At 43.8% G+C, this 27,549-nt stretch overlaps 1 protein-coding gene across 1 annotated transcript in view; it reads right to left on the bottom strand.

Moving 5' to 3' along the window:
- The window catches only part of PEBP1 (phosphatidylethanolamine binding protein 1), a 234,369-nt gene that overhangs the window by 84,683 nt on the left and 122,137 nt on the right, over positions 1-27,549 (bottom strand). Inside the window, exons 2-3 of the mRNA XM_044068323.1 lie at positions 14,494-14,603; positions 13,472-13,572 (exon numbers count right to left, since the gene is read on the bottom strand). Of these exons, the coding sequence (XP_043924258.1) occupies positions 13,472-13,572; positions 14,494-14,603 (211 nt within the window). The remainder of the gene's footprint in view (positions 1-13,471; positions 13,573-14,493; positions 14,604-27,549) is intronic.

Genomic DNA, 27,549 nt, shown 5'->3' with positions numbered 1-27,549 from the left:
TACTGCCATGAGGGCCTGTAATTCAGAGACCCTTCGAGTAGAAGTAACAGCCAACAAAAAAGCAGTCTTCCAAGACAACAACTTCAACTCAGCTGTAGCCGCAGGTGCAAATGGAGGCAGAGTCAGCTTCTCCAAAACAAAAGTAAGATCCCAGGCTGGAGTGGGAGCTCTTCTCGGGGGTCTTATATTCTTTGCCCCTCTAAGAAACTGTCTAACCAATGGATGAGAAAACAAAAGGAGGGTCACATTCATAGTGAGCAGAAATAGCTGCAGCATGCACTTTAACAGAAGAGAAAGACAATCCCTTGTCTAACAAAACAGTCAAATATTGCAAAATACAACTCAAGTTAGGCAATTTAACATCAAAGCCGTGAGCTGCACTCCAAAGAAAGAATCTCTCCCATTTATCAGCATAAACTTTCCGAGTAGTAGGACGCCTGGCTTCCAAAAGAACATCCAAAACTTGTTGTGGAAGCTGCAGGCCTTCCTTCCCCAAAACTGAATTCTCCAGGCTGTCAGGGAAAGAGATTGCACACTGATAGAGAAAAATGATTGTCCTCCTGAGTCAATAGGTGAGGAATCTGTGGTAATGGCCAAGGTGTCCCAAGAATTAAACTCCTTAAGAGAGGGTACCAATGCTGTCGAGGCCAATCTGGTGCTATCAGAATCATGCGAGGCATTTCCCTCCTGACTTTCTACAATACCTTTGGAAGAAGAGGCAAAGGAGGAAAGGCATACACGTGCAGGTTTCTCCAGCTGAAGGATAGTGCATCTATTTTCCAGGCTTTCGGATGAAATAGCCTTGTGCAAAACTTTGGCAGTTGATAATTCAGAGGAGAAGCGAACAGATCTATGTCTGGAGTTCCCAAAGCCATGGTCAACTGCAGAAACACCTGATGATCCAACGTCCATTCGCGAGGATCCACAATCTGTCTGCTCAGAACATCTGCTAAAGAATTTTGTGCTCCTGGCAGAAACTGCGCTCGAAGAGTGATGTGCAGTTTTAAAGCAGTTTCCCATACTAGCATTGCTTGTCTGCACAATGGATAAGAATGGGTTCCCCCTTGCTTGTTGATGTACCACATGACTGTTGTGTTGTCTGTTCGAATCAACACCAGTCCTGATTGAAGTAGGCTCTTGAATGCTTCCAAAGCAAATTGAACTGCCAGCATCTCTTTCATGTTGATATGTAAATGAAGTAGCTCTGGGGGCCAAAGGTCTTGAATCCATTTTCCTTCGAGATGAGCTCCCCAGGCCGACTCAGAAGCGTCTGTCGTTAATATCTGACATGCCTCTGGCTGGGTCACAGAGAGTCCCTTGTTTAGGTGACATTCCTGAGCCCACCACAGAAATTCTTTTTGTATGCAAGGGAGAATCTGAATGACAGTGTCCAAATCGTGGCTGTGTTGAGTCCACACGCTTTTGAGATACCATTGTAACTTCCTCATATGCAGTTTGGCATTGGGAAGCACTAGAATACAAGATGCCATGAATCCAAGGCTTGAAGGACTGTCTTTGCAGTCAGCCTGGACATTACTGAAAGCTGATGGAAGTATTGATGAAGATGTCTTTGTTTGTCCAGGGTAAGAAATGCCATCTGGGTTGCTGTATTCAGTCCCACACCCAGAAAACACATCTCTTGTGAGGGTACTAGACTGGACTTTATTTCGTTCACAGAATACCCTAGGCATCTTAAAACTGTCATTACATAGTGAAGATGTTGAAGAAGTTCTTGCTTGCCTTGAGCCAGAAACAGTCGTCCAGATAAGGATAAATTTGAATTCCTTGTAGTCTGAAAAAAGCAATTACTGGAGCCAGGACTTTTGTGAATACCCTGGGCGCAGTAGACAAGCCAAAGGGCAATGCAGAGAACTGACAATGCAAATTCCCATTCCGAAATCTCAGGAACTTCCTGGAACTGGGCCAGATAGGAATGTGAAGATGGGCCACTGTGAGCCTTGCCCAGCATAGGCAGCAACCGCTGCAACGTTAACATCTTGAACTTTGGAATTCCCAAAAAGGTGTTTAGAACGGACAAATCCAGAATTGGCCTCCAAGTATTTACTTCCTTTGGCACTAAGAAAAGACGGGAATAAAACCCTGTGCCTCCTTCAGCAGAAGGTACTTCCTGCATTGCCCTCCACTGAAGCAGAGAAGAAATCTTTTTGCCCGTGCTTCCAGTCTTTGCTGATGAGGCACATCTGGCATACCTTTGAAAGGAGGGAAAGTGTGGAAATAAAATTTGTAGCCTCGATTTACAATGTCCAATACCCATTTGTCCTGGGTAACAAAATGCCAATACTTTGCGAAAAGTCCCAGTTTCCCTCCTAGAAGAGCTGCCAGCATGGCAGAGTCCGGCAGCTGAAGGCGCAGGTCATTGAGTTTGTTTCCGAAAGGACTGACCCCTGCCCTCCCCAGCAGAAGGGGTAAAAGAACCCAAAGTCCTAGGAGTAGCAGGGCCCTGAGAGGAAGCTCTACCCCTACCTCGCCTAGACCTGCCCCTAGACTGATAATCTGAAGAGGGAAAAGACCACCCTTTAGTAGGCCAATTCCTACTGAACTTAGGGGGCTGAACCTGTAAACAATCCTTAACTGTCTGCATAGACTTAGCTTTTTCCTCCATTTTTTCAAAACTGATTCAACCGGAGGGCCAAAAGAACATCAGACTGCAAAGGAGCATCCATAATCCGAGCCTTAACATGCTCGGACAAAGTCTGAACTTGTAACCAGGCATGCCTGCGAAGAACTGAACTAGTAGCAGCCACCCTGGAAGAAGCCTGTAAAGCATCAAAACCATATTGCAAAGAATGCTTACCAACTCGTTCTGAAACATGCACTAAATCCTGAAGCTCTTCACATTCAATACCTTCAGAGAAAGCATCAACTTTACAGTTCAATTGGCCCAGCAAATAATTTTGACAATGTAAAGCCCTCATAGCTAAAGTGGAAGAGGTATACAACTTCTTACCCCACCTATCCAGAGCTCTAGCATTCTTGTCCAAAGGAACTGGATTGTTAACCACAGCAGCCCTGACACCCTTGGGGCCTTGAGCAATGGTGTCTGGGTCAGCCCTAGGACCCTTGTATAAATACTAGTGAGCTTCCGGTACCCTGCAGTATCTATCTGGTTTAGCAGGGGCAGGAGGCAAAGAGTCAGGGTTAAGAGAAACCTCAGAAAAAACATCCTGAACAACATCTAATACAGGGGGAATAGCCAAAGGCCTATGCTGAGGCAAAAACAAGAATTCTCTAAGCCTTTTACGAGAATAAGAATAATCCTGGCCTTCCCATTTAAAATGCTCCCTCATGGAATGCAAGGTTTCAGAAAAAGAAAAATCTTCAGGAGGGGACGCAGAGGGAGGAGAATCCTCAGCCTCTGAATCAGAGTAGGGAGGGAAATCCTGGGGCTCTTCCACAGAAGAATCAGAGTCATTGGAAGACTGATCCAGACCCTCTATCCCTGGCTCTACCCTGGGCCTTTTCTCAGGGGGAGGCATAGAACCCCCAATTAAAGTAATCAAATCCTCCGCCACCTTTAACATGTGCTTTCTAGGAGCTGGACCCTGTGGACCGACACCAGCAGGGGCAGATTTAGATTTAGAAAGGCTGTTAATATGAGAAGGGGGAGGCCTAGAAACTCTGTGAGGGGAGGGAACCACCGACACATGAGAAGCCCCTTCAGCCTGGCCTACAACAGGAGAAGCCACTTCCTGAAGTAGCAAAGGCTTCCCTGGAGACTCCGCTAAACTGTCAGAAGGAGCCGTTGAAGAAATCGGTGGCTCTACCGAACCGGCGTCCGCAATGGACTCATCTTGTTTGGACCGCAAAGGATTACTCTTTGCGTTTTTTAGCCGAACTGGGCGGAGAATCCAACGGCATGTCATAATTGCACCGTTTACCAAACACTAGCCTAGCACAGTCCAAGCGACGTGTAATAGTGCGCTTATCAAAGGCAGCACAAAAGCGACATCCAACAACGCCGTGCTCAGGCCCTAAACAAGGAATACAGAGTAAATGGTAATCCCTATGAGGAAGCTGTGTCCCACAAGAAATACAGTTATTAACTTTTTCTGACATCCGGTAATACTGAGGCAAGAAAAAGACAAAAGTGTCCCCAACGGGGTACTCAGCCCAGCTTGGTCTCCGGTCTGAAACTCGAAAACCGACAATTCCAGAAAGCCGAACGGCACTGGCAAACACTGCTTCTGCTTAGGACCACGCGGCAAGAAAGACTGAGGGTATGGCGTCGGTCATGCGCATTTGTACTGGCACATACTGATGTCAGCCTAGAGCGCCATGACCGACGCCAGATTCTAGCCCTTTGGTATTCGGGCCGATGGACAGCGGAATACCCATATGTCAGGACTGCAGCAATGGTAGACGAAGAACATCTTATTACCACATAGGTGGCAGCACACTAAACACCGAAAGTGTGATGAGACTTGGGCACACAGGTGGACAGTGGTCTCACCTTCAATAACCACATCGCCACAGTCAGGAAATCCTATGTGGCACACATCACCAAGGGCTTTTTTTTTTTTTTTTCTTCTGGATGAAAAGGTAATTGTCCCACTGTACTCATCCCCCCAGAGATCCATTATAGAATGGATCGCCCCATTTGGTATGTACTTTGACATCTGCAACAACTGGAAAGGCTACAGAAATAACTCACTAAAAGAATCACAGGCCTAAGGCAGATGCCCTATGCTGACCGCCTTAAAACACCAGCTATACTCTTGTCGAATATAGTCGACTCAGAGGCGATCTCTGCTTAACATACAAGGCCATGTCAAACCCAGAGCTGTTGGACATGCTACACTTAAAAAGAAATCCCAATCCCTCAAGAGCCACATGCTCCAGGGATCTAAACCGTGTCATCACAGTAAACAAAACATGGAGGGATAGGTTCCCGACCCAGAGACTCCCCAGACTCTGGAATAGACTGCCCATACATATCAAGCAGAGTGCCTCTTGACAAGTAAACTTTGATTGAATGGGAGATGGGAAATTCCATCCCAGGATCACGTCAGTCGCCCTGATAGACAGGGGTCCAGGGAAGTAAATAGTGTGGGAAGTAATAGCCAGGGAATTATTATGGCTAGGCTTGTATAGGCCCTAGGGCCGATAGCTAGTACCAGGAATAAAGTTTGTAGTGCTTTAGAAATGCATACAAAGACCAAGCAGCAGGTTCTAGACTTTTAGAACTGAACCCTTTCCAGAAAGCCATACATTATTCAAGCCTGGGTCAAGGCCCACTCTACTAAGGCCTTAGTTATGGAGAAAATAATATAATAGCTGTAGACAACCATTTGTAAATAACCAGTTTTGACACAAGTTGCCCCTCCTTACATGCAGATCTTTGGATCAATTGTTTATTTCTTGTGAAAGTTACAGTACTGGAGTGATGTGGCCCAAGGACATCCATGGTATGGAGTATCCTACTTTATGCCAAACTGATACCACTTCAGGAACCCCCCCGCAGGTTGACTTGTTCACCAGAAGAGCTTGCAACTGTTTTACTTTAGAGGAAAGCCTCTGCTCAAAACTGCCACTGAAGTGCAAAGAAATTTAAACCATTTCACCAAGATCTAAGAATACATTAAACAAACAGTTGAATTTGATGGTGTTACCATAGAAAAGAAAAAAAAGTTCTACATACATGATTTATTGCATAATTTTGGAAAAAAAAAAAAAAAAAAAAAAAAAAAGAGAGTACCATGGATATTATTTGAGAGAGTGGAAAAGCATACAGGAACATTCTTGACCAGGGGAGTGTGTGTGGGGGGGTACATTACAGTCTTCAGGCCTTCTTGCATGAAATCCTGGAGAATTTTACCAGGTTGTCGTATGTCCACTGCAGAACTCCTCAAACATGGATCAAATAGATAAAACTAGCAGGATCCGAGGCCATAGAAAGGGAACATTTAGTTTATGAAGGTGCAGATAGTCATATTGCTGTGCAAGTTGAAATTGGGTGAAGACCAAGTGTTTGAAGCGCAAGTTCAGAGAAATGTGCAGTCCCCAGATGAACATTTGTTTTCCAAAAGAAACCAGGGGAAACATTTGCAGCTTATATAAATGACTTGAGAAACAAAGCTAAAACGTGTGGTTTGGTGATTTGAAAGATGAGCTGATAAAGGACAGATGCGTGTACTAATAGTGCTGCAATGAGAAAGCTTATACTTCATGACCGTGATAGGACATTAAAGCAACAGAAATTTGTCAGATCCATGAGGTATTAGAAAAACCTGCATACGAACATACTTGCAAGTGACAAAAGCATTGTTTCAGTAAGCTCCAGAACAGCTCCAGAACAAACGCTGATAGTATGCAACATGTGGCAAACAGAAACCGGTCTATGCAAAAGGCAGCCACAGGGTTTCCAAAGAAGGTAAAGTTTTCCAGAAAGTTCCAGAAGTGCAAGCTCCACCTCCAGCTCACTGCAACAAACAAAGTCAGCAAAACCAAAGCCTAGCTTTAACTGCTGCAATTGTGGTGAAAATCAGAAGTGTAGGAAGCATTTAGCATATGGTCAGCAATGTCACAAGTGTAAAAAGTGGAACCATTTCCAAAAGTTTTGCAAATAAAGTAAGCCTCATTAAACTAAAGGAAGGTCACAAAAATAAGCAAGTTAATCAAGTAGAGCAGAAACAGTCTGCTTTCTATGTGGATGGTGCATCAGTACTTTTGAGATGATGCAGTAAACTTATTAACAAGGAGTTTAAGTGTTTTGTACGGTTTGGATCAATGGAAAATCCAGAGCTCAATGTAGACACTTGGTCCAATGCTGTATCAGCAGACATTTGCAAAAGGGAGAACTACTGAACTCAGTGTAACCAGCAGTGCAAGACTTGTTTGATATGGAGGTGAAGAAATTTAAACCGAAGGTTCAGGAATACTTTCATGTTATTTGGGTGAGAACTGTTTACAACTTATTGTTCTACGTAGTCCGACGACCAGTGCAATCTTTACTAGGTCTCAGTTTGAGAATTAATCTGCTTTGTGTTAGTCAATCATGCGAGTGCAGTTCCAGGTTCAGGTTTTTCCAAAACCATTTTCTTAGAGTATGTTGAAGTTTTAACAAATTGGGCAAACTTCCCAGTTGTATATTCTATGAAGTTAGATCCAGAGGGCACTCCAGTACTCAGACCAACAAGAGTAGTTCCAATAACAATGCAAAATAAAGACAAAGCTCAGCTGGACAAGATGGTGCAAAAAGGTGTGATTTGCCCAGTTACAGAACCAACCTGGGTGTTATCCCTGGTAGCCGCTCATAAGAAAGGCTCAGACGAAATCAGAATATGCATTTATCCTACAGATTTGAACAAACCATTAAAAAGGCCACATCATCCAATGCATACAGTTGAGGAAGTTGCAGCTCTAATACAGGAGTGCCACTGTTTTCACTGTTTTCCGTTTTGGATGCAGAGAGTTCATTTTGGCAAGTACTGCGTTTGTATTGGCAAATACAGATTCCTAAGGATGCCATTTAAAATGGCTTCTGCAGTCTTTCAGCGTGCAATGGAACAATTTCTCAGGTTATCCTTGTGCCATAATAGTACACTTAGTTGAAGGCAATGAAACCAAGAAAATTCTAGATGGAGCATGTGAAATAAATTTGAAGCTTAATACTCTGAAGTGCAAATTCAGACTTCCATAAGTGACCCATGTGGACATTTGTTTACAAGTACATGCTTACCTGACCCAAACAGCTATTTTAGAGATGTCTGCACCAGATGTGTTTTCTGGGCATGGTCAACTATTTAAGCAAGTTTATACCAGACTTCAGTGAATCGACAGCACCTCAGCGAGCCAACACAGAAGTCATATGGTCATGGTTAGGATCAGAATGAGTTTGATGACCTTAAGAAAATTGCCACCCACCTATGTTAAGATACTATGATGTGAATAAGCCAGTTCCCTGTGATTCTTCAAATTTTGGTCTTGGTGCAGTTATTCAAGAGGGCAGACCAGTAGCCTATGCATCTCAAACTGAGATACATTATGCTCAAATTGAGAGTGCTTTTGGCGATAGACCTTCACAATTATATTTATGGTTGAGCTATCCAGACTGAAACTGATCAGCCTTACTATTCTAAAGAAGCCTATGCATTCTGCTCCAGCTAGATTACAAAGAATAATGCTCAAATTGCAAATGTAAAATTTCAAAATGGTCTACACTAAAGGTAAATTGCTCTGGTTGATAACATCCAGATCACCAAGTACAACAGAACAGCTTGATGCCGATGCATTTGACTTAATAATTTCAGTGCATAATTTTTCCATCACTAGATGAGAGATCACACTGACTGATCCAATTTCACAAAAGCTTAAAATCACTACATCAGTGTTGGATGGCAGTCAAAGCAATCTAGTGCATCACTAGAGGTGCACTTTCCTTAGAGGAATTGTTGATGGAAGATGACATTTTCAAAGGTCCTAAAACTGTTCCTGCTTCCTTACAGCAAGGATATATCCAGATTTTGCATCATGGTCACCCAAGCGTATCCACTAAGAGCAAGAGAACTAGTATTCTGGCCATCATCAATGATAATGTTATTTCTTCTTGTTCAGTATGCAATAGTACCACAGTGCATTTGCAAAGAACTGCTTCAACTAAACCCGAACTACCTGGGAAGTGAAGGAATCTAGAGCTTCTGCTAATTTTGATATGGTAGTAAGCGTCCTGGAGGTGTATCTAGCACATCCAGTGACATTCTTGGAGGTAAGGTAGAATGGACTGCAAGGTGACCATCTGGAATTTGCTTGGCTACAGTCAGGTTCAAGGCTGACAGGTCCAATATGGGCCTAAGGTCTAAAGAACTTGGAGTAAATGCCTAATCTGGGGAACTGGTTCGATGGCAAAGCAGCTTTGAAATCTCTTGAGCTGCTGCCTCTCTAAGCAGGTGGAACATCCTGGAGGCGCTTTGGTTGGATGGGTGGGGCAACAAACGGGATGGAGTAGCCTCTGGATATTATTTGAAGCATCCAACGGTCTGCTGTAATGGACTCCCCAAGCCATTGGGTGCAATGACCATCTTCCCGACTGGCTCCAGAGTAGGACAGTCGTTCTGTCAGAGAAGGTCTCCCTAGACCCAAAGTTCCTCGGCCCCCCTCTGCTTCTGGGGCAGTGTCTGTCTAGTCCCCCTCTGCCTCTAGGGGACGAGTTGTCCAGAGTCTCCCAGGAAAACCGATTTTCAGAACCACATCTTTTGCCCTCTCCAATTCCTAGAAAAAGGATCTTTGAGGGCTAGAGGAGCAGACTCCAATGGCAGACAGTCTTCCTGTCCTCCTCGCTCTGGACCAGGGTGTCCTGTACTGTCTTCCTGAACAGGGAAGAACCAAAGGGAGCATTTGTGAAGGACGCCTTAAAGGGGTCCACAAATTTACACAGCCTGAGCCAAGCGTGTCAGCTCATAGCTATGCTGGTCCCAGCCAACCTAGCCACTCCTTCCATGGCATGGGAAAGATGCATGGACGTATTGTATTTGAGAACCGCTTTTCCTCCAGTGACAGACTCTGGGGGGCAACACAGCAAACACTGACTAGGTCTCGCCAAAGTCATAGGACATGTGCCAAATAATTCATAGGACATGTGCCAATAGAAAACGTCAGAAGAAAAAAACTCTTCCCAAACCAATCCACTGCCCTAGACTCCTTGTCCGGAGAGTGGACCAAAGAACTTTCCTGTGCCAATTCTCTGTGGCAGCTGCAACCATTATAGCATCCACCGGGGATCCCTTGTACCAAGCCTTTGAGGGAGGAGAGGATCCTGTCCGGGTGTTTAAGGTATTGGCTCTGTGGTGTCAGGCTCCTTCCATGCCCCATGTGGCAAGATCCACTAAGGGATCTGCAGGAGGGGACACCCAGGATGTAGATGGGCCCATGCCAAAGGCCTCCAGGAATAGTGACTCATCCGTAGAGGGTTTTGAGGCCAACCAACCTCCCCCTCTGGCAGAGGATCTCCATGATGTCTTCAAAGGAGACATCCTCGGGAGGCGACTTGGGGGAACCCTCACCTTCATCTAAGTCAGTATCTTTTCTGAGGGACTTGTGTAAAAGGAGACACATGGACCCCCCACCCTAGAGTGCTTACAGGGACCCTCTTCAGTAGGACTCTGAAGAGGGCTCGCAAGTCACGGGGGGTTCCACAATGGGATCCACCTGGGGGTCCTCAAGCACAGGCTGTCCCTGGGACAAGGTACCGCCTTACCAACCAACAAGGAGGAAGCTCTCCCCGGCTCTGCCATGAGGATCAGGGCAGAGGTAGCTGGGGTTCCAAAGGAACAGCTTGGATCAGGCAGCCGAAGACCTCTGCTCCCTCGGATCAAACTCCCCGTTCGCGGCACAAGAGTTGCTCTGATCCAAGGAACTCCAAGAATTGCCGGTGCCGAACCCCCAGCTCTGAGGATCCTCAGATCCATAAGCCCCGAAACCACAGGTTGGATCAGAGGAGAGATTGGATGGAAGGGCATGGAGGTCTCCCCTCTGGCTGGGGAAGGGCCTGGCAAAACTCCCATTAGGATCTGGGTCCGAATGAACCTCCACATCCTGTCCATATCTAGCTCTGAGACTCAGCTGAACGCAAGGAGGTGACGGACTGATTTGGCTGGTTGGTGCCACAAACTCAATGAAGGCCTTGGGTCCGAGGGCTCCACTGGCTCCGGGAAGAACCTCTGGGAGTGGAGCAGAGGCCAAGTAGTCCTAATAACGTTTGAAGGCGGGCTAGGGAATAGAGTCCCAGCCTAGGGGAGGAGGGTGTTGATCAGCTACTTGAGGTTAGAGGTCACTGTGTCCAAGGCAGAAACTAGTAGAACACCCTTAGCTACCAGCTTTGCCTTCCTTTAAGGCCCTAGGGTTGAACCCTACACACACACACACACACACACACACACACACACACACACACACACACACTAAGGAAAGATGGGGAACACCCAGGCAAAAACTTGTGGCCACACTTTTGAAAGTTGGGTTTGGCTGCTCAGCCAGGGAAACAACCCACTCAGCCAAAACTAAAGCCAAAACTACCACACACAAAGGTAGTGTTATGCCTACTACAAAGGTAGTGTTAGGCCTACTACACTACCTTACAAACTTAACAAAAAAAATGAACAGCAAAGGTGAGGAAAGTGTTAACCAATGACCACACACACTGAAAATACAACGAAAAAAATTACAATACCCAACTTGGAGCTAGAGACCACGATGCTTTTGCATGAAGTGGCAAACCAGATCTGAGGGAAAGTAGGAGATGAGGGATTATGGGTAAGGGGAGGAGCTTGGAACAGATTCTTAAAAAAAAGTTGCTGGCTTGGATCAGATATGGATCCGAATACCCACAGGTTGCAGATAATGAAGTCTGCTACTTCAAATCTTAAGACTGAAGAACTTTACACATTCTGCTTTTAGGGGCAGCTGGCTAACCATCAGGAAAATCAAGTAGTTACACATTCACTACACACAAGGAATGGGTGTAGAATCTCAGAATTCCTACTATAAACTCCCGAAACGGTTTTCCCACTGAAAACACTGGCACATTCTAGCAATAGTAAAGAGACCCTCCCACAGGCAGAATCCAAATGATCTCTCCCAAGACTGAAATCAGAAATCAGAAGATACAATCCTGCATCTGTCTATCTTCAGGATATTTAATCTCCAAGAGATAAGCTACTTTACAAGTAGTATCAATATTGATTGAAACCATGAGCCAGGCCCAGTAAACTACTCTGGTTCAAGAATTTTACAAGAGTAGACCTGTGTTTAATTTTCAGTTTTGACAGGAAAATGGGGTCAACCATATTAATGGTAGCTTTCCCAAGGATCGGCACAGCTTTCTAACAGGGAAGCCTTCCCTATTCCTTCTCCTAGGACAGAGGAGAGATGCTATCCCTTGCCCACTGAGGGGACACGAACAGCTACAAAGGATGTGGCTAACTCCTGGTCCATAGTAGCTGTGCTACACTGTTATCTGGGTGGAAAGACGAGTGGTCCAAGGTACAAATGGCCAGAGTTATCTGCAACCAAGGTAAATTGCTAGCCTGCTGTGGTAGCAGTGGCTGTCTGCTTAACTTTTGTGGATGAAGGGCCAACTGTGGGACTGGTAGTTTGTTCCACAGTCGAGACGAAAAGTGCCCCTTTCTCTTGAACGAGGGACAGCAAATGCCAGTAAAAACTAAAAGTTTTTAAAGACGTTCTCACAGAAAAAAAAAACACAGTAGAAAGCAACATATTGCCAGACTCCAATTACTCCACAGGAAAAGAAAAATGTTACTTTGCTCAAGGGCTAGACGAAATAAAACAGCACTCCTATACTAGTTTTGAGATAGTCAATTAAACACGCAACTCCTAGCATAAGAAAAATGGAAGATTTTCAATTTAAAGGGAACTTCTGACCAGCAAAGGAACATAAAGTAGACAGACCAAAAGCTTTGAAGGACCACTAAAGCTCTGGACAGCTTGGCACCCAAACTAGTCTTACTAAAGCTCAACTCAAGCTGCCTGCCAGTTTGGTGTGTATAAGGTGACCTGAAGCTTTGGAAGCTGGCTGAAGGATATAACCCAAATAGTCAAGGCTACTACAGCAGTGATCAATGCTATGAACATCTTACTAGTCTCCAAGTGATTGGGAGCATTGAAACTAAAATCCAACTAGCAGGTAGCAATGTGGGAAACCAAAGCTACAAATCATACTATTCCACTCTGAGGAGCAGGCAGTCAGGATTTCATGCTCAAACTGCCCATAAACTTAATTCCCTTGAACATTTTACAGTCAAAACATGCACTCAAAATCACAAATAAGCCAAGCAGTAGCAGCAGGTGGCCAGACTGCAAAACAGCAGCAGGAAGTACATGGATTCAAACAGTCTTTATTCAGCATTCTTGCAGTGCTTGGAAGGTACAGCAAACCCCTGACCCTCTCTCTCTCCTGGAAAGTACTGCATTATTGCCACCAGTACTGCATTATTGCCACCATGTGCAGAAGTGGTGCTACAGAAATACCCAGTGGTTATCGTGGGGGAAACCAGTTTCAGAGGTTTTAGAGCCAAGGCATACTATGTACACAAGAGGGAAAATACCTAAGCCTACACCCAAAAACCCAGCTAAAAATATTGGTTTAATCTCAAGCAAGCTCAATTACATCAAAAAGGAATGCCTGCCAAAATTATGCTATGTGACTTGATAGACGTCCAGGATTGGGTCAAGGTTAGCTACACAAGGAAATACAAGTAAATCTGGCAGCAGGCATGCTGCAGAAGCCTTCACTGCAGCACCTCAAATACAATGCGTTAGTTTAAATTTACAGAAAGACTACCTAAATTTGTACTGCATTTTACCCAGTTCAGCACATACATGTTAAATACTGGCCCTTATGCAAAACAAGTAATACAAGGAGGCTCTCTGAGGTTTAGCATAAGCGTGTGGACGTCAAGGATTTTAAGACACTTCATCACAAGCTTTTCAAACTGACCTGATCCCTGGGGAGGCCCAGAACCAACATAGTCGGACATAACACATCCAGTGCTAATGTCATTGCCTTTCACATTAGCCACGAGAAAATGATGCCACTCTCTAAACAAAATAAAAGAAGCGTCAGTACAAGGATCACATTCCAACATTTTATAGATACAGCTTTACATACTATTCACTTCAATTTACCCAACCATCCAAGTGGATTTAATACTGCTTCATGTGCTCCAGTAATACAAGTTGTCAGAAAAGCCATACGTCTCGCACCTTGTAAAAGGTGCTGTGAAACAATATTGTCAACATCTTTATAGTCTAGCCCTTGTCTGCAAAGGATTCATTGGACACATACTATTGCAGTGACTTCAATTACCCACTTTCTCAAAGGGCGAATACGATCCCCGCAATGTTAGCCCTTCAAAGTGAATTCCAGAAGTGCTCATACTTTCCTTCAAGCTAAGCAAGTTTCCAAAATACAGTCAAAAGAATCGTACATGAGCACCTACCAGACCGCTCAGCAAGCTACATCACCTGCTTTCAGTCCGTAAAAAGGAGGCAGCTAAAGGTAGACATCCCTGAAATAAAGTCTTATGCACTGCATTCACATTACGACTTCCATAACAAGTCGACAGAATGTAAGCCACAGATAATTCAACAGCCTCGGCATGGCAAGAAAGTTTATATGTACAGCAGTCTCTGGAAAGTGATCAGGAGGCAAATGACAAGCTGGTTTATTACCACCATTTTACTGATTTACTGGTAATAAAAAAGCACCAGTCACAAGGTAGTACAAAAGGACTCAACTATAAATGGGGAGGGGTTGTATCTTATCCAATATCTGCCACTAAAAGTCATAGACCAGCACTTCCTGATGAAAAGACTTTAGCAGTATTGGTAGGGAAGAGGCACCTACTTCTGTGGCTTTAACAGTAGACCCCCCCCCCATGTGTTAGTGCTGACTCCATGGACATTTAACCCATAAACAATGGCAAGTTTTCTAAAAAAGTTCTGCTGGAGAATAGTCACCTGAACTTGGGATTCTTCCTGCTTGGGGCATCAGGATCAGTCATACAGATGGTGTACAGCTTGTCTGAAGAGCATCCTTCCCAGCTGATACTGATGGGACGATCCTTTACCTGTGAAGACAAATTGCGTTACATGCCTAAACGGACTCTGCACCAAATACAAAAACCCTGTGAAAGCCCAACCAAGAGCAGCAAATTACAAATTTTAAGAGGCATGCAACACTTGGAATTTGCACCAGCAGTTCAGAACATTTTCCATTTGATGACAGAGAACCAATACATGGACTGCACAAAGGGATGCCAACCATGCATTTCAAAGCCTTTCCTCAAAGCAAATGAAATACCCTTCACAAACACCCACTTCAAATACACCAGCACCAAAAACATGTTTCCTCATTCAGTACCATCAGTCCCCAAGTAATTTTCTGCCACTGAGATTGGCTTCCAGGAAATTTCCATTACATGGCATCTTTTGTTTCTATTGAGACACCCTATATCCAATCATTTCCTTGTTAAACGCTTTTAATTTCTCCACTTCCACACAGGCAAACCAATTACATCATGTATAACGTAGCAGTCCAATATTACATAAAACTGCTCAATTCCTGCCTTCCCTTATACCTCTCCTGCTCTATTCCTGCCTTCCCTTAAACCTCCCCTCTCCTCCCAAGGACTCTGCATGTGCTATTCCCAGAATTTCCATTTCTATGTAATTTGCTCCTTCCTTTTTCTAAAGACCCCACTTCCAATTCTTCTGTTACAATTGAAGTAGGCAAGGGGTGTCCAACCTTCCGTTCAGGGGACACATTACCATTGTGGATGCAAATGCTTTCCACAGCCAGTGGTGCACCTCAGACAAAAAAAAAAAAAAAACTACTGCTGTTTCAGAATAACTTCTGTATTCTTGCCAGACAAGAAAAGCTTACAACTAAAAAATATTTAGTTACAACAGTAGAAATGTAATGGTGCAAATGCACATTTTTATCTGAACTAAATTTTCACCAGGATTTGAACAGAGGACAAATATCAAAAGTCAGAATAAAAAGCTGGAGAGATAGGACATGCTAGACTGCAGTTAATGGGATGTCGGACTTTTTTGTACAGTCTGCACCAACTGTTGAAGTGGCAATTCAAATGCATGTGCCATATGCACCTATGGGATAATGGATGTAGATTTATTTTTTATATTCTTCATTCTGGACAAGTGCTGCTAACACTACTGGCATGAAAAAGTAAAGGAAGACCATACTAACTTCATGACAGCATTTACTAGGATACTTTGGAAACATTTTTGCAGAAACAAGTACTGCATATTTGTAAAAATTCAGGAGACTTAAGGCTCCAAGTCACTGTTATGAAGCTCAACTAGCAACTGCATGGTATAAGTAGTAGTACAGGGGTCAAATGGAAATAAACAGATCTCGTTATGAACGTACATGTGATGCCCATGCCCTGGCCCAGCAATCAAGGAGCCTTAATCCTCACCACTAACACCAGTGAGGGGCATCTCATAGGAGGAAAGGATAACAAATGCACAGTAAAGTGCAATTTCCCTTAAGAGCACACATCAGTCATAAGACCCCCCCCACTGGCATAGCTATAGGGTTCAGATCTCAGCCCAATGGGCAAGTGCTCCAGCACCCTCTGTCCAACCAGTGCTTCATGTCCCTGCCCAAGTAGCTGACACATTTATATAAACCAGACACTCCTGGGGAAGGCTGGTACAGGTTCTCCAGCTGTGCCCCTTTTTTCCCCAGACTATACAGTAGTACCAGCTGCCACTCACTAATATTTATCAGCTACTCAAAGGCCCTTAAAAAGGGTGTCCAATTACTGTGCAATATCATCCAATTGGTAGTACAGCCCAGGGCTAAAGCTATTTGAGTGGCTTTGTACAATTTTACAAATGGCATGCAAGTACTATTCCATCTACAAAACAGCCAGAGTTGAAAGAGGTTAAAAATATTTAACAAATAGTCAAAACACAAGACTTTACTACACAGTGCTAGTCAAGAGTTCAGAGATCACAGAGAAATACTTAAATTCTGTAGTACAGTTCTCTGACATCACAGAAACACTTGGAAATAGCTAGAAACTAAAGATTAGAATAAGAAAACACAAGTCTAAGATGAACTTGGATATATATTGAGCAAGACAGTGCTGACAAGTTGGTATGGTAAAGACAAAATGCGTAATGCTCTGATAGTTTTTAAAATCACATTTCTGGTTCACATTACACCATTCACACTTCCATGGGTTCCCAGGCTAACAAACTACATTTACATTCTTCACCTCTGGGCAGAAACCAGAGCAATAAAGGACATTTATACATGCAAATTCTGGCCATTAACTCTGGCCTTAAAATAGGCAGGATGCCTCACTCTAGACTTACTGGTAAAGGGCCACATGTTTTACTTTGGCAGTAAAGTGCACCATTATATTTTCCAGTTCCACATTTAACTTTCCCCATTTATGACAAGCCTGTAGTTTACATTAATATTTACAGATGACAGCTAGGCTGGTAGCCTTCACCTATCTTCACATCCCCCCCAGCTAGTTTTTCAAGTGACACTTGAGAAACACTGATTGAGAGGGTTAGGTCTGAGTATATCTTACCCCGTTCCCAGTCTTGAGAGCTCATCTGCATTGCCATTGCTAATCCCACTGCAGTGCTGCACGGACATATATGCTTGCAACCCCAGGCTCCATCTTAGCAACTTGGCATTTTGGTGGCTGGCTGTTTAACCATGTTAGGGGGCTGTCATGACAGTGAATTTCCTTCCATACAGTTAAGGCTGAAGTTTCTGCAGTGCCCACACTATGGCTAGACATGCCTTTTCTACAGCTGCATAGTATTCCTCCCTGGATTGGAGCCTACGACAGAGATAAACCACTGGGTGCTCTTCTCCCTCTGAAGAAATCTGGCCAAGCACAGCCCCCACCCCATGGTTCGACGCATCCACTTGCGCAACAAATTCTTTCCTGTAATCTTGACTGGCCAACACAGGGGATCCTCCCAAAGCCTCTTTAAACTTCTGGAATGCCTGCTCACATGCTGGGGTCCACACTACCTTATCTGGCCTGTTCTTTGTCAGGTCTGAGGGGAGCAGCTATGGTACTATAACTGGGGACGAACTTACTGTAGTAACCCTGCTGTCCCTAAAAATGCCCTCACCTGCTTTAGTAACAGGTGCAGGCCATGCCTGAATGGCTTCCACTTTGGTAGGTTCTGGGCTTCTCTTACCACTCCCAACTATGTCCTAGGTAGGAGACGTCTGCCATACCCACCTGACATTCGCTCAGCTTAAATGGTAAACCTTGCCCTCTGGTCTGCCCAGCACCTCCCTGACATGGTGCTCTGGCCAGGAATGGCTGCAGATGGCAATATCTGCACAAGAAATGGCAAACCCCCTGCTCCTGCCAGGATATGATCTTCCAGCCTCTGGAAACTTGCTGGGGCATTAATTCCAAAGGGCATCTTTGTGAACTCATACAAGCCAAGAGTTAATGGCAGACTCTCTAGCACTGGAGTCAAGGGCACCTGCCAGTAACCCTTGGTAAGATCAATGGTTGTAAGATACTTGGCCCACCCAGCTGCTCTAGGGGCTCGTTTGTCCTAGGCATGGGGTAAGCATCTTGACACTGACCATTTCCTGTAGTCCATACAGAACCTGGTGCTGCCATCTTTCTTTGGTACCAGCACCACTGGGGAGGCCCAGGGACTGTCGGACTCTTGAATCACCTCTAGCTCCAACATCTTCTGTACCTCCTCCCTCAGAGTCTGTTTGACTCTAAGGGGCCTGCCTAATAGGCCTTTGGGGTCCGGTATCCACTTGCTGCTGCCCCAGGTGGGTGCACACCGTTTTTCCAGTGAACATGTCCCCAAATTCTTGCAACACTGCTCAGATTTCCCAAATCTGGGTAAGAGATAGCTGCTGGGACATCGCTACCCCTTCCAAGGGGTCAGCCCAAGCCTTACTGAGGAGATCAGTCTCCAGATCACCCTCAGACTCCTCCTGCAATCCACTGCAAACACTCAGCACAACAGCCTCCTTATCATGGTAAGGTTTCATCACATTAACATGGTACAATTTGTGCCCCCCACCTTCAGCCTTGCAGTTCCACCATGTAATTATCATTAAATCAAATTAAAGGAACAGCTATGGGGGCATCTTTTGCCCCCATGTATGCGAATTTATTTATGGCTAAATATGAATTAGAATATGTCTATACTAATGAATTCTTTAAAAATCATGTACTTTTTTACTACCGTTACATAGATGATCTTATTTTTCTCTGCAGTGATTGTTTTGAACATGTTTATGAATTTTTTTCAGATTTAAATAATAATAGATTCAATTTACATTTTGATGGTTTACAATTTGGGAATAAAATCCATTATTTGGATATTTTATTACAGGGAGAAGTAGGTAAAAAGATTCTGACAACAGTGTATCGCAAATTTTCTGATGGAAATCAGTTCCTTAATGGAACTAGTTGTCATCCTCCCCATACATTGTTGTCTTTACCATATGGAGAAATTATTAGATTATCGAGATTATGTAACAATGAAATAGATCTAGAAAAAAATATTTATGATTGTATTAGTATGTTCTTAGAGAGGTTTACAGTATTGAGTTATTGAATATGTCCATTGATAAACTATTATGTAATAATAACAATAAAGTTTATCAATTAGGAAATAAGAATAAAGATAATTTTTTACCATATGTTAATAACACTGATAGTATTACTATAAAAAATAACTTAAAAATTTCTGATCAAGAGATTAAAGATATCTATTTTGTTACTACATACAATATTTTTAGTAATAAAATTTGGAAAATTATTAAATATTTTTGGAAATTTCTGGTATCCGATAGAAATCTTTGTAAACTTTTTCCTAATATTCCAAAAATAGCCTTTAAGAGAGGACAAAATTTATCAGATAAATTAAGGCTTATTATATTTTCCCTAATAGTCAAGTCTATCATAATATACAAACATATGGTACTTTTGCTTGTAATCGATGTAGTATATGTAAATATGTAAGGCCATATTTTGATAAAATCAATGACATCATTTATAAACCAAACAATGTTTTTTCATGTAATTCTGTAGGTATTATTTATTGCATTAAATGTCCATGTAAGCTCTATTATATAGGAGAAACAAAAAGAAAATTCAAAACGAGAATGCAAGAACATATTAGGGATATAAAAAGAGGTATGTTAGAAAGTCCAATTGCTTCTCATTTTATAGAGGTACATAGTGGTAGTGTAGATGTTTTTGAATGTTGTGTTCTTGAAAAAGTATTAGTTAAAAAAGGTGACGATAGATTAATAAAAAGTTTTATTATATAAGGAAGCTATCTACATATTAAAATATAATACTATGTCACCTAATGGTTTAAATTTAGAAATGAATTGGAAAAGTTTATTGTAATTTCTTAAATGTATGTAGTTTTTTATATACATGGTATTATATAGTATATGGTACCTTTAAAATTTCTTGTATATATAAATCGATTAATTTAACATGATTGTTTAATTGATTGAGGTATTTATATGAGTGGGTGTGTTTTGTAATTTATGTTCATTGAAGGCTATTATGCAGAGGCGCTAAGCTGTATTAAATTTTCAAAAGGAACTGGCGTTGTTTTTTCGGCTTCGGCCTGAATATTCTTCATAGTTGTTTGTGATGGTGTTACTGAGGAGATCAGTCTCCAGATCTCCCTCAGACTCCTCCTGCAATCCACTGCAAACACTCAGCACAACGGCCTCCTTATCATGGTAAGGTTTCATCACATTAACATGGTACAATTTGTGCCCCCTACCTTCAGCCTTGCAGTTCCACCATGTAATTATCACTTACCACATTGTAGGTTCCCTCCCAAGCTGCTTGCAACTTGTCTGACAGGAATGAGAACCATTACCTGCTGCCCCACAGCATACTCTAGCTAGAGCATTCCTGTCATACCACACCTTTTTGTTGGGATTCTGCCAGGTTCTCCTGGGCTAAGCCCATGAGTTCCCCAAGCCTTGTCCTGCGGTTTATGGCTTGTACTACAACAGACTCCTTGTGAAACTCGCACTTTTCTTCCCTCTCATCTCGAATTAAATCTAAAAGGTCCCCTCTCCCTATGCCCAATACAGCAACTAGAGTTAAAAACCTGTGGATTCCTGGGGAACCTCTAAGCAAACGGATGGGCAAATATTTGTCCTATTCCCTCAAACTGATCTGTAAAAACACCTGTAGCATTGACTTGATTGTAGAGTTTAACCTCTCAACAAGACCATTAGTCTGCGGGTGATAGGGGGTGGTCTTCATGGTGCTTCAACCCCACAGGACTTCCACAGACAAGCCAGCAGGTCTGATGGGAAATCGACACCAGTATTTCTTTTGGTAATCTGACCCTGCTGAAAATCTAACAAAGCATTTGCCACCTTCTCTGCCTCAATGGGGGACAAAACCACTGCCTCAGGGTATAGTGTAGCAAAATCCACCACCACTAGGATCTTTTTCCCTGTAGAACTTGGGGTACAGTATCTATAGCTACCCTCTGAAATGGCTCCTCAATCACAGGCAAAGGCATCAAAGGAGCTCTCACCTCGTCTCCTGCCTTGCCTAACTTCTGGTATTGCTCACAGGTCTTGCAGTACCCTGTCACGTCTCTGGAAATTCCAGGCCAATAGAAGTTCTGCATAATATGCCTCTTTTTATGTTTTATGCCCATATGACTGCAAATGGAATACAATAGGCTACAAGTGCCAGCCAGTAGGCTTTAGGCACTACCAACTGCTGTACTCCCCTTCTAGCCCTCCCTCAGGGGCCCACTCTCTGTAGAGTAACCCTTTGTCCCAGTACAGATTCCCCCTTTCCTTGAGAATCTGGTGCCTCCCTAGCTACCTGCCTTGGGCCTTGCAATGTAGGGTCTGAGAGCTGAGCCCATCTCAACTCTTTCCTTGTAACCCTTCCCAGCTCCCCTTTCACAGGAAGTCTGGCATCCTCAGACAATTGTGCCTCAAGTCTGGGTACTACTACTCGCCTCTACCTTTGCAGTCACTTTGTCCAAGGGACCATCAGTTCCCCCAAGCAGCTGTGGCTCACCTTCAGTCTCACTGCTACAGGGTAGCTCCCTCCCTGAAGGGACCACCTCACCAGTCCTGGCTGCAAGTATGCAGTCTGTCTGGGTCTCCCCTAGGCTACCAGCCTTACATGCTAGTCTCCAAGCCTGACTGCGTGTAACTACACAAGCACAGGGTACTGCACTATCAAAATCATTCGCCATCAGGGCATCTGCAGGTATATCCTCACACACCTACTTGCTGCCTTTTTCCACCCTCCCAGTCAAGGTGAACCCTACCAAAGGTATTTGGAATGGGATCCCTCCTAAAGCCCGGACTGGAGTACACTGCCCAGGCAAGTAGTGCTCCTCTAACCATTGCAGGCTTTACAATAGTTATATTAGAGGCAGTCTCTCCTGGCAATGGTCTTTTTGCCATTCACTACAATAGGCTACAACCTCTGGTGGGAGTTTGGTACCCTTGTTGTCCCAAGACAACCTACTAGTGGCATTGTCTTTCCCACTTATTGGCTCCCTCACCTTTTGTACCCCACCTTGTCTCAGAGGACACCTGTATGCCACATGGCCCTACTGGTTGCATTCAAAACCAGTAACCCTAGCTCCTGGACGTGTACCTGGACTACTGGCCTCCTCTGCTACTGGCAGATTCTGTTGGGGCAGTCTGTGCTGCCCACCATGAGTTCCTTTAGAACCATGAGCAGTACTGGGGTCCCTTTCCTGTGTAGGGCTGCTCTGCTTTGCCAGGTATAGGTCTCACTTCTTCCCAAACTCATCTGAAGTAGCACACTATCAGCTAACCAGATCCTCATGTAAAGTGCTAAGAGCTTGTTCCCTCACCAAAAGGTCTGCCAGCCCTTTCAAAAGTAGTGACTTGACATCCACTCACCTATGGAAGTGCTCAGTTCCGCAACATTCACACACCTTCATCTGCCTTGCATCTATGCTCACAGAACGTTTTCCTATAAGTTTCAGATATTAGCTTAAACAAGTAATTTTTAACAGCAGTATAAAACATGCAACGTCAGACATTTGACAAAACAGTTACAGCTTTACCATGGAGTAAGGGGGGGGGGGGTCATGAACCTTACCCAGAGCCTTTGTTCAACACTATACCGTTTGCATACCCTCTCAAACATATGAAACTATAAAAAATTACCCCCCCTCTTTAAACTGCAGAAGAAATTTACTGACCTTTTGTGCTTCTGGGGTCCAGTTACTCCCTTCCCCATTACCTCCATGACTCTGGCGAAGAACCAGCATTTCCCTCTCATGCTTCCTCTGCTGGTACTTTTCCTCAGCTTCCAGGTGTAGCAGTTTCGGATTCTCCTCAGCCTTTAGACTTCAGTCTCTTGGCTACTTCTATATTCAAATGCCTGGCCTCCAATAGCTACTTCTATCTTCAAATGCCTGGCCTCCAACTCAAGTCTCTAGCTCCAGATGGCAGAAAGGTACAGCTGTCCATTCTGAGGACATTACATCTCCACTGCTAGCCTGACTGTCCTGGTTGCAGTTTTCTGATGCAGCTGTAACCAAGGCTGCAATCAAATCTGCCTTAGTCAGGTTTCCATGCACCAGTCCCCTAGCCTGGCACATCCCTGCCAGCTGGCTCGTCAGCTTCCCCATACTCTGCTGACATGCTACCTGCTCACCCTAAGCTAACAAAAGAAATAAAATTGTGATCTGAACTCTAGGAATTCACTCTACCCACACCACAAGCCAATTAGTATTGGCCAACCAATTAATATGTGGTGTGGATACCCCACCACTGCCAATGTGTGACCCCGTGCCCTGGCCCAGCAATCAAGGAGCCTCAATCCTCACCACTAACACCAGTGAGGGGAGTCTCACAGGAGGAAAAACACAGTAAGGTGCAATTTCCCTTAAGAGCACACAGATTAGTCCGGGGCTCCCTTTCTCCCCAATAAGACTCCCCACTGGCACAGCTATAGGGTCCAGATCTCAGTCTAGTGGGTAAGCTAAAACCTGCAGCACCCTGCCCAACCAGTGCTTAGTGTCTCTGCTTAAGTAGCTGACACACCAAGTTTATATAACCAGACACTCCTGGTGAAGGCTGGCACAGGTTCTCCAGCTGTGCCCCCTTTTCCCAGACTATACTGTAGTACCAGCTACCACCCATTATTTATCAGCTAATCAAAGGCCCTTAAAAGGGTGCCCAATTACTGTGCAATATTATCCAATTGGTAGTATAGCCCAGGACTAAAGCTAATGGAGTGGCTTTGTACAATTTTACCAAAGGCATGGAAGTAGAGTAGAAATTATCTCTACAATAACAGCCATATTGAAAGGGTTTAAAAATATTTTAGTCACAAGACAATACTTTTTACTACACAGTACTAGTAGAGTTCAGAGATCACAGAAATACTTATAATTCCACAGTACAGTTCTGACATCACAGAACTTAAATAGCTAGACACTAGAAAATAGACTAAGAAAACCAGTCCAAGATACTTGCATATACAGCAAGTGAGTGCTGATTAGTTGGATGGTCAAGACAAAAATGCTTAATGCTGTGATTCAGTTTTTAAAATCACATTCCTGGTTCACATTACATCATTCTTCACACTTCACTGGGGCCCCAGGTCAACAGAAAAGTACAGTTTTGTACCTACCATAAATGTAGATGTTCGAGGATCCACATTGCTGCAGTCCTAACTATTGGGTAGTCCGCTGTCCAGTCGGCCCGAATACCAAAGTATATGGCTGACGTCGGTCAGGGCGCATTAGACTGACGTCAGAACGTCAGGGTACTAATGCGCATGACCGACGTCATATCCTCAGTCTTTTCTTGCCCCAGATGTCAGAAGACCCTAAAAAGATAAGGCCAAAACCAAAAACTCCAAACATACCTGCACCAAAAATATGTACAATATAAACAAAATTACCAGAATATAACCTCACCTACACAACCACCCCTAAACACAGAGGGGAAGGAGGGAGGGTAAATTGGACTGCAGCAATGTGGATCCTCTAACATCTACATTTATGGTAGGTACAAAACTGTACTATGTTCTTCATTCCACATTGCTGCAGTCCTAACTATTGGGTAGAATCCCAAAGCAGAGGTAAGGGAGGCTGGCAAATCATAAGGAAGCAGGAACTGACAACATGCCTTGCAAAATAGCTGTGGCAAAACCAGCCCTAGACTTAGAGTAGAGAGGAAGGTGATAATGCTTAGAGAAAGTATGCACTGAACTCCAAGTAGCTGCCTCCAAAATATCCTTAGTTGCCACCCCCCTCAGAAATGCTGTTGAAGTAGCAGTAGCCCTAGTGGAATGAGGCCTAATCCCAACTGGAATCTCCTTGCCATGATGGGAATAACAAAATGCAATGCAAAACCCAATCCACCTAGAAATAGTTTGTTTTGACACAGGCTTGCCCTGTGAACCCAAAGCAAAAGAAACAAACAACTGCTGAGACTGCCTAAAATCCTTAGTCCTGCTCAAATAATAACGCAACTGCCTGTGTACATCTAAAGTGTGCAAAATCTTTTCCCCTTTATTTTGAGGATCTGCATAAAAAGTAGGCAAATGAATAGTTTGGTTTAAAGCCACACTAGAAACCACCTTAGGCATAAAGGAAGGATTAGTACGTAAAGATACCCTATCCTTATGAAAGATCAAAAAAGGCTCTACCGCCATAAGGGCCTGCAACTCAGAAACCCTTCTTGCAGAAGTAATGGCCAACAAAAAAGCAGTCTTCCATGACAAGTACTTCAATTCAGCAGTAGCTGCAGGCTCAAAAGGTTGTAGAGTAAGTTTCTCCAACACAAAATTGAGATCCCAAGCAGGAGTAGGAGCTCTACGTGGGGGTCTTATATTCTTTGCCCCTCTAAGAAATTGCTTGAACAAAGGATGCGAAAACAATGGTGGGTCACAATCATAGTGAGCTGAAATTGCTGCAGCATGAATCTTAATGGAAGAGAAAGACAAACCTTTGTCCAATAACTCAGTAAGATATTGAAGAGCCACACTCAAATTAGGCTCAGAAATCTCCAAATTGTTTGCTGCACTCCAAAATAAAAATCTCTTCCATTTTTCTGCGTACACTTTCCTTGTACTAGGTCTTCTGGCTTCCATAATCACATTTAAAACTTGTTGAGGAAGTTGAGACCTGCTGTCTTTCAAAACAGAATATGCCAGGCTGTTAGATGAAGAGAGTGAAGCTTGACATTGAGCAGGTGACCGTCCCTCTGAGACAACAGGTGTGGAATCAAGGGTAAAGGCCATGGAGGCTTCCTTACCAGACTCCGCAGTAATGGGTACCAGTGCTGCCGAGGCCAATCTGGAGCTATTAAAATCATCCTTGGCTTGTCTTGTCTGACCTTTAGAAGCACCTGTGGGAGAAGAGGCAGAGGTGGAAAAGCATACACATGAAGATTTTTCCAACTGAAAGAAAGAGCATCCACTTTCCAAGCTGTGTGATGAAACCTCTTTGTGCAAAACTTTGGCAGCTGGTGGTTTAGTGGAGAAGCGAACAGATCTATGTCTGGAGTTCCCCATGACACTGTCAATTTTTGAAATACATGAAGATCCAGTTTCCACTCGTGGGGATCCATGATTTGTCTGCTTAACACATCTGCTAAGGAGTTCTGTGCTCGGCAGAAACCTTGCCTGAAGAGTTAGTTGCAAGCTGAGCGCAGTCTCCCATAAAATCATTGCTTGCCTGCACAATGGGTAAGAATGTGTTCCCCTTGTTTGTTGATGTACCACATGACAGTTGTGTTGTCTGTTAGAATCAACACCTGCCCTGGAAGAAGTAACTCCTTGAAAGCCATTAATGCAAACTGGACTGCTAACATCTCTTTCAAGTTGATATGTAGATGCTGTAGTCTGGCAGGCCACTTGTCTTGTATCCACTTTCCATTTAGATGAGCTCCCCAAGCAATGTCTGAGGCATCTGTCGTTAGAATCTGACTCGCCTCTGGCCGGGTCACAGAGAGTCCCTTGTTTAGGTGACATTCCTGAGCCCACCACAGAAATTCCTTTTGAATGCAAGGTATTATTTGAATGACAGTGTCCAAATCCTGGCAGTGCTGTGTCCATACATTTTGAGATACCATTGCAGCTTCCTCATATGCAGTTTGGCATTGGGAAGCACCAGAATACAAGATGCCATGAACCCTAAGGCTTGAAGGACTGTCCTTGCAGTCAGCCCGGACTGAAGAGATAGTTGATGGAAGTAACTGGAAAGAGTCTTTTGTTTGTCCGGGGTTAAAAGGCCATCTGGGCTGCTGTATTCAGTCTCACACCCAGAAAGCACATGTCTTGAGAGGGTACTAGACTGGACTTTATTTCGTTCACAGAATACCCTAGGCATCTTAGCACTGCTATGACATAATCCAAATGCTGTAGAAGGTCTTCTTTTTCTTGAGCTAGAATCAGGCAGTCGTCCAAGTAAGGATAGATTTGAATTCCTTTTAGCCTGAAGTAAGCTATCACTGGAGCCAGAACCTTTGTGAATAGTCTGGGCAGTGGATAAGCCAAAGGGCAATGCAGAGAACTGATAATGAGAATTTCCAGCTCGAAACGCAGATACTTCCTGCAACTTAGTCTTATAGGCACATGAAGGTAAGCTTCCTTGAGATCTAAAGTTACCATCCAGTGATCCTTGCCCAGCAGAGGTAAAAGCTGTTGTAACGTCAACATTTTGAACTTGGGAATGTCCAGATAAGTGTTGAGGATAGATAAATCCAAAATTGGCCTCCACGTGTTCCCCTTCTTGGTACTAGGAACAGGCGAGAATAAAATCCTAGGCCCCTTTCTGGCACAGGAACTGGCTGAATGGCCCCTATGTGGAGCAACAGAGAAATTTGCTTGTGAGCCTCTTGTCTTTGTAGAGGAGGAATGTCTGGCATGCCTTTGAAAGGAGGCATGGTATGGAAATAAAACCTGTAACCGTGGTGAATGATATCCAGAACCCATCTGTCTTGGGTAATTAAATCCCAATTTT

The sequence above is a fragment of the Protopterus annectens genome, chromosome 4.part0 (assembly GCF_019279795.1).
Source record: "Protopterus annectens isolate FY-2018-M chromosome 4.part0, PAN1.0, whole genome shotgun sequence".
Taxonomy (NCBI): Eukaryota; Metazoa; Chordata; order Ceratodontiformes; family Protopteridae; genus Protopterus; species Protopterus annectens.
Note: the sequence above shows the minus strand (reverse complement) of the source record. Positions and strands in the feature narration are given on the sequence as shown.